The sequence below is a fragment of the Erythrolamprus reginae genome, chromosome 1 (genome assembly GCF_031021105.1).
Source record: "Erythrolamprus reginae isolate rEryReg1 chromosome 1, rEryReg1.hap1, whole genome shotgun sequence".
In the NCBI taxonomy this organism is placed as follows: Eukaryota; Metazoa; Chordata; class Lepidosauria; order Squamata; family Dipsadidae; genus Erythrolamprus; species Erythrolamprus reginae.
The window spans coordinates 349,212,413-349,228,650 of NC_091950.1; the positions used below are offsets into that span (position 1 = coordinate 349,212,413).

Consider the following 16,238-nt stretch of genomic DNA (forward strand, 5'->3'; position numbering starts at 1 on the left):
TATGTATATTTTAAAGCTCTTTTTTTTTGCCTTCCCTTTACTTGTTTAATTGAAACCATCTGCTGAGAAATGTGTGCCATACTTCTGTACTCAAAAGAGCCCTTGGTAGGTTTAGTAACAATAGGGAAAATTGCTAAATGTTATTCTTAGTAGACGATCCCAATACAATCATGTATTTTGAGTCAAAATGCTATATTGCCAACATGTAACAGTCCATTTCCAATTGTATAATTCATATTTTTGTTTCACTGTCTTTTCACTGAAATAATTTCATTGTATTTAGTAATACCTTTCTCCAAAGAATTGTTAATGAACAAATAGGGATCATAACTTTTCAAAAAAAATCTTAAAATTTTGTCTAAATAGCAGATAATTTGAATTAATGATGTCAAATTGGCACTCTTCACATTGACTGTACCACAGATTGCCATCAGTAGGGCTAATATACATTATATGGCATCTTGAGTTTTATAAAAGCTGATATCCACTATAACTGGACATTACTCAGGAAAAAAAGTAATTTTTAGGTCAGTGCAAACATACACTGGTATTAAAGAGTGAGTGGGAGTCCCTTGAAAGCAGAAGAATCCCTCTGATGTAGACATCAAATGATACCTTGATGAATACATTAGTGAAGAATAATTTATAAATGAATAAATTATTACTGCATCCCACAATTCATGAAAAAGATACAGCTCTTTTAATGAGTTGTAGAAAGGTGTTTCATTTGTGTTTCTGCATTTTCCAAAACTTCTCTTCTGAATTTAATTAAGGATATATGACATTAGGTTAGATTGCCCCATTAGATTGATTTCAGGAATGAGGTGGCTACAACTTTCATGATTCCATTACATTGGAAGATGTTTTTCCAAGGTATCATCTGCCATCATCCATAACCACTAAATGTGCTGTCTAGGAATGATGAAAGTGGCAGTTCAAACCTACTGAGAACATTAGATTGTTGGTTAGGCTGCTGTTTAAAAAGGATATATATTTTTAAATACCAAATCAACATTCTAATTCAATGAAGTTATCAAGTTTGCTATTAGGGGGAATGATTGCTGTGAGATATAATTTTCTGGATGCATGAACTAAAAATTACTCTGATAGTTCATTGGGAATTGATTAGACAGCTTCAGATTCTTAAAAGCTTTTTGTTTATACAGATTCCACTCTTAATATTTATGATGTGTTTAATAAATTGTTCGTATAGACATCCTTTTTACCATTATGTGCAAACTGTTCTAGGAATTAGAAATCATACTATTGTATTGGCAGGATACTGGGAATAGAAACATTTAATAAAAAAAGTTTTTGCAATGATTTAAACAAGATTTCTATGCAACAAAGGAAAACATTTGCCAGTATTATTGAGAACTAAAGGTACTGCAAAACAGGCTGTGTCACTTTCATTAGTGAAGCTTGAAACCTTACATTCTCATTCCAGGATTTCCCATTTGTGAACATTTGGTAGCTCTGCTCAGATCAGCAAGTTCTTTTGATTAAATCAACATATCACTGCCTCTCATTGAGGCAAGTTTTTAAAAGCTCAAAAGGAACACAGCAGCCTAGTGAAGGTTTTACAACACAAGAGTACGAATGTCAATGAGTTAACTCCTGAAACTGTAAATGTCAGTAGTGGGAATGGTTGCCGGAAGTGTGGAAAAAGCAGAATCATCTGATTTTTTTTAAAAAAAAATTACACTCTAAATTTTCACCCAAGATTGGAGGTAAGAAATGGCAATCAAAACAAATATAGAAGGAAAAAAGACTTAAGACTGTACACTATTTTGATCAAATATCACATATTTTGATATTGACTCTAACTCTACACAACAAATAATGCATAGGAATCCACGGTTTATTTCCATCCTTATCTCAGACATGCAGAGACATTTAACATTTGAGTATATAAATATGGATATAAAAGCAAATGGTTTAAGTAGCTAAGGAGGAATGCCAAGGAAGTGCTTGTCAATTCTCCTCCTATCTGCCCCCAAATAAAGTTCTATAATCAAATAATCTTCCCAGAACAAACAAAAAAGTAATAAAATTACGCACTTGTAATTATAACAAAAAAGAGGGTAATATATGCATGGGTTCTAACCTAAACTTTGTTTTTCAAAACTGGATAAAATATACATTTATATAAAATGGTAACTAATGAAATATTTTTATAAGCCATGCCAATTCCCATAGGTTAACATATTGAATCCCTATTTTACTATCCTAAAATGGTGAAATGGACTATAATGCTCCTTATGGAATAGAAATAAACTACTGGGAGATCATATAGAAAGGACCTACTAGTTATTTTTTTAACAATTTTCAGAAAGGCTTAGCATGGGATAATTTTTTTAAAAAACCCTCTCCCCTGCTACAGTCTGAAACCAAATAGTTTATTCTAATATCTATGCTACTGCAAATATCAATTATGGCCCTTTTCAAGTTCATCACCTGTAGCTTACAGGAATTCACTTGCCGTTTTTCCAAAGTGGGTTGCTCAGTATGTCCAGTAAGTAACACTGCATTATTATCAGAACTAAACAGGACTTCTTGATTCTCACCTAAAATGGTTGCTAATTTCTACACTCTGCAATTTTTACCAAGAAAGTGTTTTATTCTACTTTAACATTGTCAATTAAAGTAATACAGTAATGCAGGAAACAAACTTCAGAAGGTCACAAACTAGTAAGTAAGAATATTGTATCTTCTGTAATGATGCATTTAAACAAAAATAAGAGCCATTAAATTTACATTGAAGCCACTGCATTGAATTATAATCTCCAGTTTATAGTGACCACAACATCTAGAAATGAAATGAAATGTTGTTCAACTACAAGCATAACAAATGGTTATCCTAGTTGGGAATAAGGTGAGCCAAAATCCAATCACAGGAAGCCATGGATTGGACAATCTAAATTCATAAAATTGATTAATTAACTGCCTACTCCTGTTGGGATAGATAAATGGAATCTGTGTTTTATTTTCCAAATATCTGTGCAGACTTATTTTATTCTTCATTTTTATGGCTTTAAACTGTTTATATTGTGTTGCAAACTTTTTTGGAAATTGTTTTGAATGTGTTAATTAAAAAGGAATTATCCATTTCAAAATGAAATAATGCCTCCATCAGTATTTCAAATGGCAGATGAAATAGGAAATTATTAGACACTACACTATACTAATTCTGCTTTATATGGCTATGCTAGAATAAATTGAAATGGGGCTGTGTGTTTTAGAAAATCCAGGAACCAATGGCTTACTTTCCTTGGCATGGGTTGCAGTGGGAATGCATTAAATGTGTTTTGCTGGCTGAGTCCAGAAGGATACTTGTATTAGTCTTTTTGGTTTTGTTTTTAATCCACCCTTTCCACAGGGTGTGTGTGTATGTGTGTGTGAAAATTCTGTTATTCTTCAATCTGCTCATCTACAAAGAGACAATAAGAACAGAATAAGAACATATTAACAGAGTTGGAAGGGACCTTGGAGGTCTTCTAGTCCAGTGGTCACCAACCAGTGGTCCGTAAGAAAATTTTGGTGTTCTGCAGAAAAATTATTTGCACTTTTTATATTGCATTAAATACTTATCTTTTTCAAATTCATATTGGTGGCCTGCAGGATTTTAAACTATGAATTTAGTGGTCCCTGAGATCTGAAAGGTTGGTGACCTCTGTTCTAATCCAACCACCTGCCGGGGTAGCACTGCAGGCTACTTCAGTAACTGCTAGCAGTTCAAATCTCACCACTGGCTCAAAGTTGGTTTAGCCTTCCATCCTTCCAATGAGGACCCAGATTGTTGGGGGCAATATGCAATATGCTTCCCTAAATATGCCCATGTCACACCAACACTCCGCAGTCTGCATTGGTTGCTGATCAGTTTCCGATCACAATTCAAAGTGTTGGTTATGACCTATAAAGCCCTTCATGGCACCAGGCCAGTTTATCTCAGGGACCGCCTTCTGCCGCACGAATCCCAGCGACCAGTTAGGTCCCACAGAGTGGGCCTTCTCCGGGTCCCTTCAACTAAACAATGTCGGTTGGCGGGGCCCAGGGGAAGAGCCTTCTCTGTGGCGGCCCCGACCCTCTGGAACCAACTCCCCCCAGAGATTAGAATAGCCCCCACTCTCCTTGCCTTTCGTAAGCTCCTCAAAACCCACCTCTGCCATCAGGTATGGGGGAACTAAGATAATCTTTCCCCCTAGGGTTCTACAATTTATGCATGGTATGTTTGTACGTATGATTGGTTTTATAACAAGGGTTTTTAACTGTTGTAGTATTGGATTTTTACATTGTTTTTTGTCACTGTTGTTAGCCGCCCCGAGTCTACGGAGAGGGGCAGCATACAAACAAACAAACAAACAAACAAACAAACAAACAAACAAACAAACCTGTAAATTGCTTATATATAAGCCTAAATGCTATTGTTATTGCCCCTGCCTACACCATTTCAAATCCAATCTCATCTTAAAAAGGACATCTTTCCTTTTTTCATTTTTTAAAAAGAGCCCTGGAACTACTGCTGGAAATTTGACCTATCAAGCTGGGTTATTCCAAGGTTCAAATTCACTGGCAAGAGTTATATACTCCAGGTTTTTCTTTCTTTAAAAACTAGGGAAGGTAAAATCTGGGTGGGGGGGGGGGATGGCAAAGAAATCACTACTGTACATTTATTTTCATTGTTATTTAAATACTTGATTTGAATCATGACATTTGATTTCTGCTCACAGGAAAGATTTGGGTAATGTGGCAGGGCTTGAGTTATGGCAGGCTTCCTCAGCTTACACACCTATACAGCCAAATACCCCGCAGCTCCTTCTCCTCACAGGGCCTCTCTTCACCCGGCCTTCATTCTCCTTTCAGGCTTTTGGGTAGGTAAAGTTGGATCTTCTATGACTTATGGACTTCGACTCCCAGAATTCCTGAGGTAGCATGATTGGCTGAGGAATTCTGGGAGTTGAAGCCCACGTGTCATAGAAGAGCCAATTTTGCCTACCACCTGAGGAAGACAATTCGCCTCCCCTCATTGACCCCTTAATAAGGCCTCAACCAGGTCCTCCATCTTTGCCCCGTGCCTCCCCGGGGTCGTTGCCAAGGCAGCGTGACGCTCTCCTCACCTGCTGAGCTATGCTCAAACCCTCCGTTTTCTCAACCATTTTCCTCCCTCCGCGCGGTCCGAGTTGGCTCATGTGGACGACGGCGCTCCTCTCTTGGCCGGATTTTTTCAGACGCCAAGGGCTGACGTAGGATCTCTTCGGGTGAGGGAAAACCTAGGCTTGACCACCGCCGCGGCCATCTTTGTCACGGGCAGCGCTGCCCTTTCTTTTGCCCAGGCCCCGCTATGTTTGAGGGGGCGTGGCCAGGCGTCGGCTTTCTCTGGCTGTCCCACAGAAGCATCAGGATTTCAGAAAGGCGATTGATATATAATTATATATGTACAGTATAATCGTTGACGTTTTGTTTTCGGGGAGGGGGGCTTGCATTTAAGTCGCTTGAAAATAAAATCATTACAAACCCCATCGGTGTGTGTGCATGCGTTTTTCTTACCGTTTTTGTTATTATTTAGCTGGCGTCTCCTCTCGATTACCCCAGAGTCCCGTTGGTGGCTCTTAAAATTGAAAATATTTTACAAGTGACGTGGGATACTCTCTTGCCAAGCTAATAATTATGAAAGTGCTACTGAACTATTGTGATCTGCTGTCCTTTCAGTTGTGGAATGCGGGGTAATCATTAGGATACCTTATAAGTTTTATATAGCCTGCAAAATAACTTTTTCACGTGTGATTATCAAAATAAATAAAAAATTAAGAAAAAACAATGAAATTGTCCCCTACAGTGGTTTCAAAATAAAATCAACACAATCAATGTAGTTAAACTAGTTACATTACCTCCTTGAAAATGCTCTCGGATTCTAGCTCAAATACATTGGAAATCTATTACTTAGGCCTTTTGCAGAAAAATGTGTTTGCAGGTCATCATTGTCTTTTTCTTCATTTTACACTCCTTTAGTGTTAATCTGCAGTTTTATAATTGGGAGAATTAGGTGAAAACTGGACAAACTTAAGTGAGAACTAGGCATTTTGGAGAGCCACTGTTGCTTTGCTCTATCAAGTTCAATGTTTCAACTTCGATAAACTATTTCTAATCATCAAAAGTAAAAAAATATCTATTGGGGGATACTGGTAACAGTATCTTGGTTTGCAAGATAATCTTTAGGCTCCTAACTTGCATAGATTATCATGAGCATAGTTTGATTAAAACTGGATTGTAAAACTAGATTGTGGCTCTGCTTTGTGACACATGCATATGGCTACAGTAAGAATGATGTTGGTAAACAAGTCCAACTTGAAGATGACAACTTGAATATAATATAGACGCAGTGTTTCCCAACTTTGGCAACTTGAAGATATTTGGACTTCAACTCCCAGAATTCCCCAGCCAGCGAATGCTGGCTGGGGAATTCTGGGAGTTGAAGTCCAGATATCTTCAAGTTGCCAAGGTTGGGAAACACTGACATAGAGCATGGATTAACAAATACACATTGTTATGTAAAACTAAGGGAAAGGGGAATAGGACCTATAATATAGAACCTATAGCCTATAATAGAATTGAATTAAAATTGTCTGATGTTGTGGCATAATTGATGAATATATATTGGAAAGTTAATGTGTAGATTTAATTAAGATAAAACGGACCAAATATAAGTCAGAATGTATGAATTGATATTGGATATGAAGAGAGGATTCATAGCAGGAGTGAAATTCAGCAGGTTCTAACAGGTGGAAAGTTTGAATAATTTGGAGAACTGGCAAATACCACCTCTGGCTGGCCCCAGAGTGTGATGGGAATGGAGATTTTGCAATATCCTTCCCCCAGGAGTGGGGAGGGAATGGGGATTTTGCAGTATACTTTCCCTGCCATGCCCATCAAGCAGAACCCTTAGTAAAAAAAAAAAAAAGGATTTCCCCACTGATCCAAAGTTGATGATATGTGCACGTTGCAGTCCAGTTTCCAGTAATAATGAAAGAAATAAGGATGAATTATGTGCCAATAAGACCGGGACAAAAATAGGTGATATGAATGAGTGGGAACAAAATGAGAGAATACAAAAGGTGATTGGGCTATTTGGAGATTTAAGAACACATCAAAACGGTGATTTTCATGAATAGCGGTTTAGAAAAAGGTCTATTTAAGTATGTCAATTCATTTATACATGGAAAATGAATAATTCAAAAACCTGTAATTGTGATTAGTGAAGATTATGGGGGAAATGAGAAGTTCTGCATAGGACCGCTAGACCATTATTTGATGGTATAAGGAGTGGATGTTGAAAATATGTGGTATGGTGGTTTATAGAGAATGGTGTTTTTCCATGTTTCTCAATCGGTTGGGGGTATTGTTGGTAACAATATTATGACTTCCACACGATAGTTTCTAGAATTCTGCAAGCTGAAATTCACACATCTTCATGAGATTTAGCTGAATTTCCTTGTCTTTTTTCATATCCCCCCCACATATATTTTTTTAGTTTATAATTTCTTATTTTTATGGGCATGGGGAAGCTAAATTAGATTCAGAGGAGAATTGCCAGAAAGTTAAGGGGGTTAGAGATCCAACCTTATGAACAAAGTTTAAAAGAACTTGGTGTGTTTATTTTGCAAGGAGTGTGTGTGTGATATGATGATCTACAAATTCCTAAAATAATAATAATTATTTATTAAATTTGTATGCCGCCCCTCTCCGTAGACTCAATGTGTCAGATGCAAAGGACCTGTTCTGTTTAGAACCATGCATGGAAGACATTTCTCCCCTTAATGCCTTCTCATCTGATAATCTTTTCATCTAGTAGATACTTCCATATGATTTCCTTGTTTTTCTATGTTTTATTTCCATGCAAACCATATTTTGTTACTTCTTTGGGGCAAAACAACTTAATTCAGAAAGAAAATCTCTAAGACTTGATTTCAAGCCAATTAAATCAAACAACCAGGTGTATCAATTGTGTAGGACTGTGTTTTTTAATGAAATAAGATGGGAAACATGCTTTGTTGACCGTTTTGTATTCATGCAAAAAACAATGCTCTGAATAACCATTTTCCAAGCAGCCTGTGATTGAGTTCATTATTTATTTAAAGCTAGATGGCATTTATGTGTAAGACATATAAAAGTATGAAGAAACTGCAACAACTAGACTCGAGTAATAACTAGAATTCTGTGAACACATCTGCAATGTGCCATTTTTCTAATTGCATATTACTAATTGCAAAAGATAGAAGAGATAGAGTTAACTGTATTATTTCATTTGTCTTAATAATAGATAGAAATTTAATCTAATGATGTTAAATTTTAATTGTTGGATCTTGGAATTAAAGGCACTTTCTTTCATTTTAAAACTATTTATTCTGCCTTATTGCTGCAATATTCATAACAGTTTTTCAATCTCAAAATGGTTGGTGCTGTATCTTCATTCCTATACAGCAGCCAAGCTAAATATTTATGCAAATGCAGAAGAACTTACTTTTCTTTTAGTTTGCAACCCTTAGTTCCTGTCTCTCCTTGTATTAAAAAGATTTGTAAACATTAGAGTTTGGGGTTTGGTTTTTTCTGAGTTTTTTTGTTTAAATTGAATTCTATTCTTGAAACCATATAATTGAGTGGGGGGTTTCTACCCACGGGCCATGGGCTACATACAACCATGGACAGCTTGTAATGAAACCCTGTAAGATTGTAAACTTTTAACATGATTGTGTGCTTTTATATTATAAAACCATATTATGTTTTAAAATATAGTTTACTACATTACGTGGCCCAAGATCATTCCTTTTCAGTCAATGTAGTCCAAGTAAGCCAAAAGGTTGGGCATCCATGAGGTAGAGGTAGAAAATGGCTGCATTTTGTTTTTCCACAAATTGGACATGTTAAAAAGTCTCCGGGACCGCCTTCTGCCACACAAATCCCAGCGACCGGTTAGGTCCCACAGAGTTGGCCTTCTCTGGGTCCCGTCGACTAAACAATGTTGTCTGGCGGGACCCAGGGGAAGAGCCTTCTCTGTGGTGGCTCTGACCCTCTGGAACCAGCTCCCCCCAGAGATTAGGATTGCCCCCACCCTCCTTGCCTTTCATAAACTCCTTAAAACCCACCTCTGCCGTCAGGCATGGGGGAACTGAAACATTTCCCCCTTGCCCATGTTGTTTTTGTGTATGATTGATTGTGTGCTTGTTTTTTATTTATATTGGGGTTGCTTTTATAATTTTTTTTAACCTAAAACTGTAATTAGATTGGTAAATATTAGATTTGTCACTATGTACTGTTTTTGCCATTGTTGTGAGCCGCCCCGAGTCTGCGGAGAGGGGCGGCATATAAATCTAATCTAATCTAATCTAATCTAATCTAATCTAATCTAATCTAATCTAATCTAATCTAATCTAATCTAATCTAATCTAATCTAATCTAATCTAATCTAATCTAATCTAATCTAATCTAATCTAATCTAATCTAATCTAATCTAATCTAATCTAATCTAATCTAATCTAATCTAATCTAATCTAATCTAATCTAATCTAATCTAATCTAATCTAATCTAATCTAATCTAATCTAATCTGTTGTTTTTCCCAAAGACAGCAAGCACTTCCAACCACTGCCAGTGTTTTCGCTGTCCATATTCTTTACAGCATTTTGAAGAAGGTCCACAAAGCATCTCAGACAAGAACAAAAATAGATTAGGTTGTTGCTTGACATGAGCTGCAGCTACTAAGAAATGTTGGGAGATAGCAAACACAACCAATGTTGGGAGATAGCAAAGGTCAGCAACTGCTTTCAAACTAACGTAGCTTTTTGTGTGAAAATGCCCCGAGTGCTTTCCATTCCTTTTAGAGAAAAAAATAAACAGCTCAGGTTTACATACTTTGCAGGGAATTCAGTGACACCAAGTAGTGTTTTCTTTCATTACTGCAATGAGAGAGTGAGATACTTTGTACATAAGTAACATTCAGGGTCACATTAAGGCAGTACAGTATTTCTCAATTATTTTCTGTTACGCCCCCTCCCAGAAGAAATAAACATTTTGCGCCCCACAACTCTCTGCCGGGATGATTGTTTGCAATATTTGCTTGTTTTTGCTGAAAAAACTCAAGCGGCTTATCAGCATGATTGGGGTGTAATATATTTAAGTGAGACCTTAATTTATTTGACTTCATGCTGTTCCCTGCCAACATTTTTAGACACAGTAAACATAGCGGTCTTTCCTCGTCTCCCACTGTAGTCACAATGAAGCCAAGTGCTACATATGCTTTGTCATATTTTCTCATCTTAGCTTTCGGGAGACTTATGATTGTCTCATTATCTCGGTCTCTCTCCTCCTTTCTTTTCATCCCTGTTAAATATTTTTCCATGGTGTCTCTCAAAGACTTGTTATCTGCACTGTTAGCAGCATATCTCCTGCTCTGTGCTGTGTGCTATTGTTCTGTGCCAAAACCCCTACTCCCTGCGGCAAAAAGGGACGTTTTCCTGGGGCCACGCGCCCCCTGGCATTGCTCTGTGCCCCCCCCCCCGGGGTGTGTGTGTCTGTCTCACTATTTGAGAAGCACTGCACTAAGGATTTATAAAAAGAGTCTTAATGACACCTCTGTGCTATTTGTTCCTTTTATCCAAAGACTCAGACTTATAGAAACAAATGCAAATTTACAACTTCTATTATTTACCCTCTGACCTTCCACTCATTCTTACAATGAACACACTTGAGTCTATCTAATTCAAAGTCTAGCTGGCTAGGCTAGGTTGAAATTCCAGGAGAACAAGGTGACATTATAGGTATTTACTGCAACTACCCTGTTTCCCCCCAAATAAGACATCCCCTTATAATAAGCCCAATTGAGCTTTTGAGTGTATGGCAATAAGGCCAAGGGCTTTTTCCAGGTTCAAAAAATATAAGACAGGATCTTATTTTCGGGAAAACACTGTACACTGATATTGAAATGTGATATGTGCCTTATGATGTCGTCGGAAAAATAATGCAATTATGAAATTTTTGTCAGTTGCATCATGATGTCCGAAGTATGAAAATCATATAATTTGTGTGAAAATGTGGTCACAAACATAGAAAGAAATAACTTATGGAATGATCAACAAAAATGTAATTTTAAAATGAAGGCTTTTGTTGTATGCATGATAATCATGTAATATAGAAAACTCATTTTCAAAAACTGATCAGTGCAGAACAAAGGTATTCTATATACATATATTTGAAGTGTCTGATGGAACACACACATACACATATACACACACACACACACACTGTATATATAACACCCTAGTGTTCGTCCTAGCACAAGGACAAAAGTACCAGCCTGAAGATGATGAGTGGGACCTCGTCGAAACGTCGCCAGAAATCTCTGAAACTTACACGGGAAGAAACCTGAATATGCCAAAACCTTCTTACCCGTACCTGTGAAAATCTACAAAAACATATACAGTATATATATATGTCGAGTATAATTCTGGACAGTATATTTTAAGAAGGTCTCAAGCTCAAATACAAGAGAAAGGGTAACAAGATGATAAGGAGACTAGAAACTAGAGATTGGAGGTACTCAAGTTGTTTAGATTTAGAGAAGAAGATTGAGGAGTGATATGATAAAACTGTTTAAATATTTTAAAAAACTGTCATACAGAAGGACATAAAATAATAGATTGACTTTATAGGAAGGCAGATAATCTGAATATTAGGGTAAAAAAAATCTCTACAAGAGCAATTTGATGATGGAACAAAATATCCAGAAAGGTAATGCCTGCTCTCTTGAAGGCTATTTTGGATTCTTGCATCAAGTAATAATGGGATCTGATAGCCCTAGGATTCTCTGTACTATGAATACATTTCACAGACACGCAAAGACATATTTGATATTTATGTGCTTGTTCACTCAAGCCCTAGTCAGTTGGACTATTGCAATGCGCTCTTCATGAGGCTACTTGAAGCGCATTTGGAAGCTACATCTAGTACAGAGTATGGTGGCACAGACAGTTCTTTGGGCCCCTAGTGTGGATTGTTTTACACCACTACTTCGTGAGCTGCACTGGTTGCTGGTTTGCTTCCAAAGGCAAATCAAGATGTTGGTAATCACCTTTAAGCCCTGCATGGCATGGGTCCAGGTTACGTGAAGAACCATCTCACTCTGATGGGACTGGCCTGCCCTATCTGTGCTGGCAGAGGGGGCACACTGTGGATCCTGTTAGCCAGGAATTTCAACTGGCAGATCCAAGAGAAGAGCCTTCTTTGCTGTGTCTCCTGCCCTCTGGAACACCTTAACCCCTGATGTGAGATTGACTCTCACCCTCCTGACCCTTCACAAAAGACCCGGTTCTTTCAGGTGACCTGGACACCCAATGGAGGAACTTCATACTGGAGGTGGTTGACTATTTAAAATTAGTCAATTTCTTCTCCCCCAATATGTCCAGCTTCCTCCTTTGCCATCTGGTGTTAATGCTTTTTATTTATTCATCATTTTATTTTCTGTTTTTCTATGATTGATGATTTTAATGTTTTTTAAATACTTTAATGCTTTTGTTGTAAGCAGGCCAGTGTCATTGGATATGAAGTCGGCAACAAATAAATACAATTTTGAATAGTTGGCTGATACATTGGTGGATTGGAAATATATGTAGAGAATGTATGTAATCTGGATAAATTGGGTTGAAGTATAAGATGATAAAAGTCAATATCCATTAGCCTTCCATAGTAGTCTATACAAAAAGCACATCTAGAAGTATTGCTCTATCTTTATTATAAGGATATATTAACAGAATCTTGCAAGTCTGAAAGTACATCGCTACATTCTTTCTTCGGATTGTCTTTTCCTTCTGTCTTCAAAGGTATTTTCCACATTTCATTACAATATTCCAGGAATCAAAGACTTCATGTTGTGACTGTAAGGCACAAAAGTAAAATAGCAGCATGCAAGATATAAATTATTCTGTAGAGCATTCAAGTGTTTACCTCTTTTGACTGCTGGTGGGTCAGGTATACAGTATAGTCATTTCAGTGTTATTACATTTAGCAATAGCGTTTAGACTTATATACCGCTAGTGTATTTACAGCCTTCTCTAATCGGTTTACAGAATTAGCATATTGCCCCCAATAATCTGGCTTTGACCCACCTCGAAAGGATGGAAGGCTGAGTCAACCTTGAGCCAGTGGTTCAAGATTGACATTATACATTTGATTAACATTGCAGCAAAGTGAATGGAGTAAGCAATAAGAGAACCAAGTGAAATTGGGCTTGAAAATAAACTCCAAACGTTGTAAATGGGCAAGCCAGCCCTTACAAGAAACAGGTTTGCATTAAAATTCTTTTTCTTAAAAAAAAAAGAAAAATCTCTTCATGTTTATGTTTTCGGTTCCTTGCCTTTAATATGCACCGCATGGATCTCTCCCCTGTGACCAGTGCAACACAGAATTTTTAATCGAATATTTATTAAAGGAAAACCAAATTCACAATCTCTTTCTGCAGATTTCTTATATTTCTAGCAGCCTACAAACTCTCAAAATTATGGGTCTTATAATTAAACCAGACAGGTAAGTACCTCTGGGTATACTGGGAAATCTATCCAAAACAACACAAGCTGCCACTAAAATACAGCCATCTTGCGTTCTTGGGCAGAACTTAATCAGCTGTTATAACAGACGGGCCAAAGTAGGCTGAAATGAAAACATAGCAATGGTATTGCTTAAGAAAAAAAAAAGGGAAGGATGTTTTGGCAAAATGAAGGCGAATCAAATTATTGGTTTCATATAACCAGAACAGCTATTGAAACATAATTCTGATTAACATCTCATTAATATGTAAATGCACACATTATGCATTTATTGGTGTTTTTAAAAATGCACCTTGGGGATTTTTTTCCCTTTATACAGCAAATACCTTCTGCAAATATCTCTTTCTCTCTGTTCCATAGAATGTTTCATTATAATAAATCTTATGTGCTTGGCCTTGCATTTGAATGCTTTTTCTTTATTTACTAGATCTCATTACAGATATCTCCTTGACATATGACTGTAACAGAACCTGATCATTATGGTCATGTCCTGATGATTGTCCTGAGTTTGACTCAATTTTACAGCTTTTTTTTTGCAGTGGTTGTTAAGCATCTGCTGAACAACTGCCGAGTCATTAACTGAACCAATGTTTAGTGGCGGGCACAGTTATGCCAAAAACTGGAAGTAAGTGCCAGGTTTCTTTTATTTTCTTTTTGGCAAAGCTGGCGTAAAATATGATCACATAACCATATGATGCTGCAAATAGCCATAAATGTGGCCTATATTGCTGTGTGCCCTAACTTCGGTCATAAGACTAAGGAAGAGACCTGACCATTGGTAGTTTGGATCCGGGTCCTAAGTCACATTTTTGGGATCTGCCATAACTTGGTCTGTAGTGGAACATATGGATCAAATTATAGTAGTCAATAATGTGTAATCATGGTTTATTTGGGCAGGGAGCCTCCTTACAGGCTCCCGTTGGCTGAGCTTATACTGATGTAAATATAATTAAGAAATAAACAATCCTGTTTTTACCTGCGAGTCTCTGCTGACTACATTGTACGCCGCCCACGGAGAGGGGCGGCATATAAATAAATAAACAAACAAACAAACAAACAAACAAACAAATAAATAAATAAATTGCATGTATGGCAGCCAATTGTAATTCAAGGACTACATTGGCATTTGCCTTCCTCAGTTTGGCTTCCACTAATTAGCTGTCAGTACAGCTTTTCTCATCTCAGATCAACATAATGGGCAGTTGTGAGTTCGACTTACCTTTGCAACCGGAACGAGAGTGCAATGTTTCTGGGCAGAGCATTTTTGATAACATCCGGGCGGATGGATAGAGCCTCCTGCCGCCACCATTACCAGTTCGCAGAACTGATCTGAACTGGTAGCAACCCACCACTGATAGCGGTTGACTTCAGTGGTGGGATCCTGCTGGTTTAACCTCCATTTAATTTTTTTTAAATTTTTTTTAAAGAAAACTTTATTGATTTTTGAAATAATTTCCTTTAAAAAAAATTATACTTTTAATCATTCTGCGTTGATTCATAAAGAAAAGAAAAATAAACAATTACATATCTATATTTTCTCACAGTATTTCCATTCAAACCTTATTTCTTTAACACAATAGTCAATATAGTTATATATTCCTGTTTACAATTACATAATTTTTATCTCTTTTTGTTTACATACTTACAATTTACATTGCTACTAATTCTGACTGTTACCTATAATTTTCCTGTTTGTTTTTCTTAATTTGATCCATTTGTACCACTGTTCCCACATTTCATAATATTCTGATACCTTTTAACAATCATTTTAGTGAACATGCACTTCACATGTGCATGTGCCTGATGCGCACTGCGCTTGTCTGCACAGTTTTATGAAAACTTACCTTCCGCATTATTGCTGGGGAGAAACATAGCTGAGGTGTGGCAATCTGCTTTGCTGCGCAAATGAGAAGATATAGGTCAGTAAAACCAGTAATGGGCAGCCAATTTTTTTACTGCCACATTGTGGGTGTGGCTTATTTTGTGGGCGTGGCTTGATGGTCATGTGACTGGGTAGAAGTGGCTTGCTGGCCATGTGACCAGGTGGGAGTGGCTTGAATGATCATTATCGTTCAAGTGAACTGTTAAGTCACTTACAACATTATCAGTGTCGCTCGCTAGGATGACAATTTGCTTAGCGTTTCCCGCATTCTACTTCCTTGGTCACCCCCTGCCTCAGGCTGGGTAGCTAGGCAAACAGGTGCCGATCAGCTCTTGAGAAAAGATGGGGGAGGAAAAGGACCCCCTGCAACTCCTGCCAGTGCTGGTCTCCCTGCTGCTTTCCGAGGAGGAGGAGGAGGACAGGAGAGGGGATTTAAAAATATCAGAAAGCCAAGGGAGAGTCACAAGGTTATTATCGCTGCATGATGCCTTTTCATCTCAGCTGTGGGTGGAGTGAGGGCTTCGCAAGGGGAAAGAGACCGCAGCCCAGACTGCTTTGGCTCGGCTCAGCTCGACTCCTTTTTTCCCCTGCTGCTGTTGCTGCTGTGTGCTCCTCGCTTTTTTCCTCCTTTCTGGCCTCAGGAGGTGGCTGCGTGAGGCTGGAGGGGAGCCAGGCAGGAGTGAGGGAAGCTTGTCTGAGGCCAGGAAGGAGGAAAGAGGAAAAAAGCGAAGCACACACAGTAGCAGCAGGAAGGGGGAAAAAGAG

General features: G+C 37.7%; 1 protein-coding gene across 1 annotated transcript in view; it reads right to left on the reverse strand.

Annotated features, from left to right (window-relative positions):
• CCDC167 (coiled-coil domain containing 167) overlaps positions 1-5,331 on the reverse strand; it is a 29,239-nt gene extending 23,908 nt beyond the window's left edge. The window contains exon 1 of the mRNA XM_070734252.1: positions 5,118-5,331. Within this exon, the coding sequence (XP_070590353.1) occupies positions 5,118-5,189 (72 nt within the window). The 5' untranslated portion in view covers positions 5,190-5,331. The remainder of the gene's footprint in view (positions 1-5,117) is intronic.
• Positions 5,332-16,238: the final 10,907 nt, after the last annotated feature.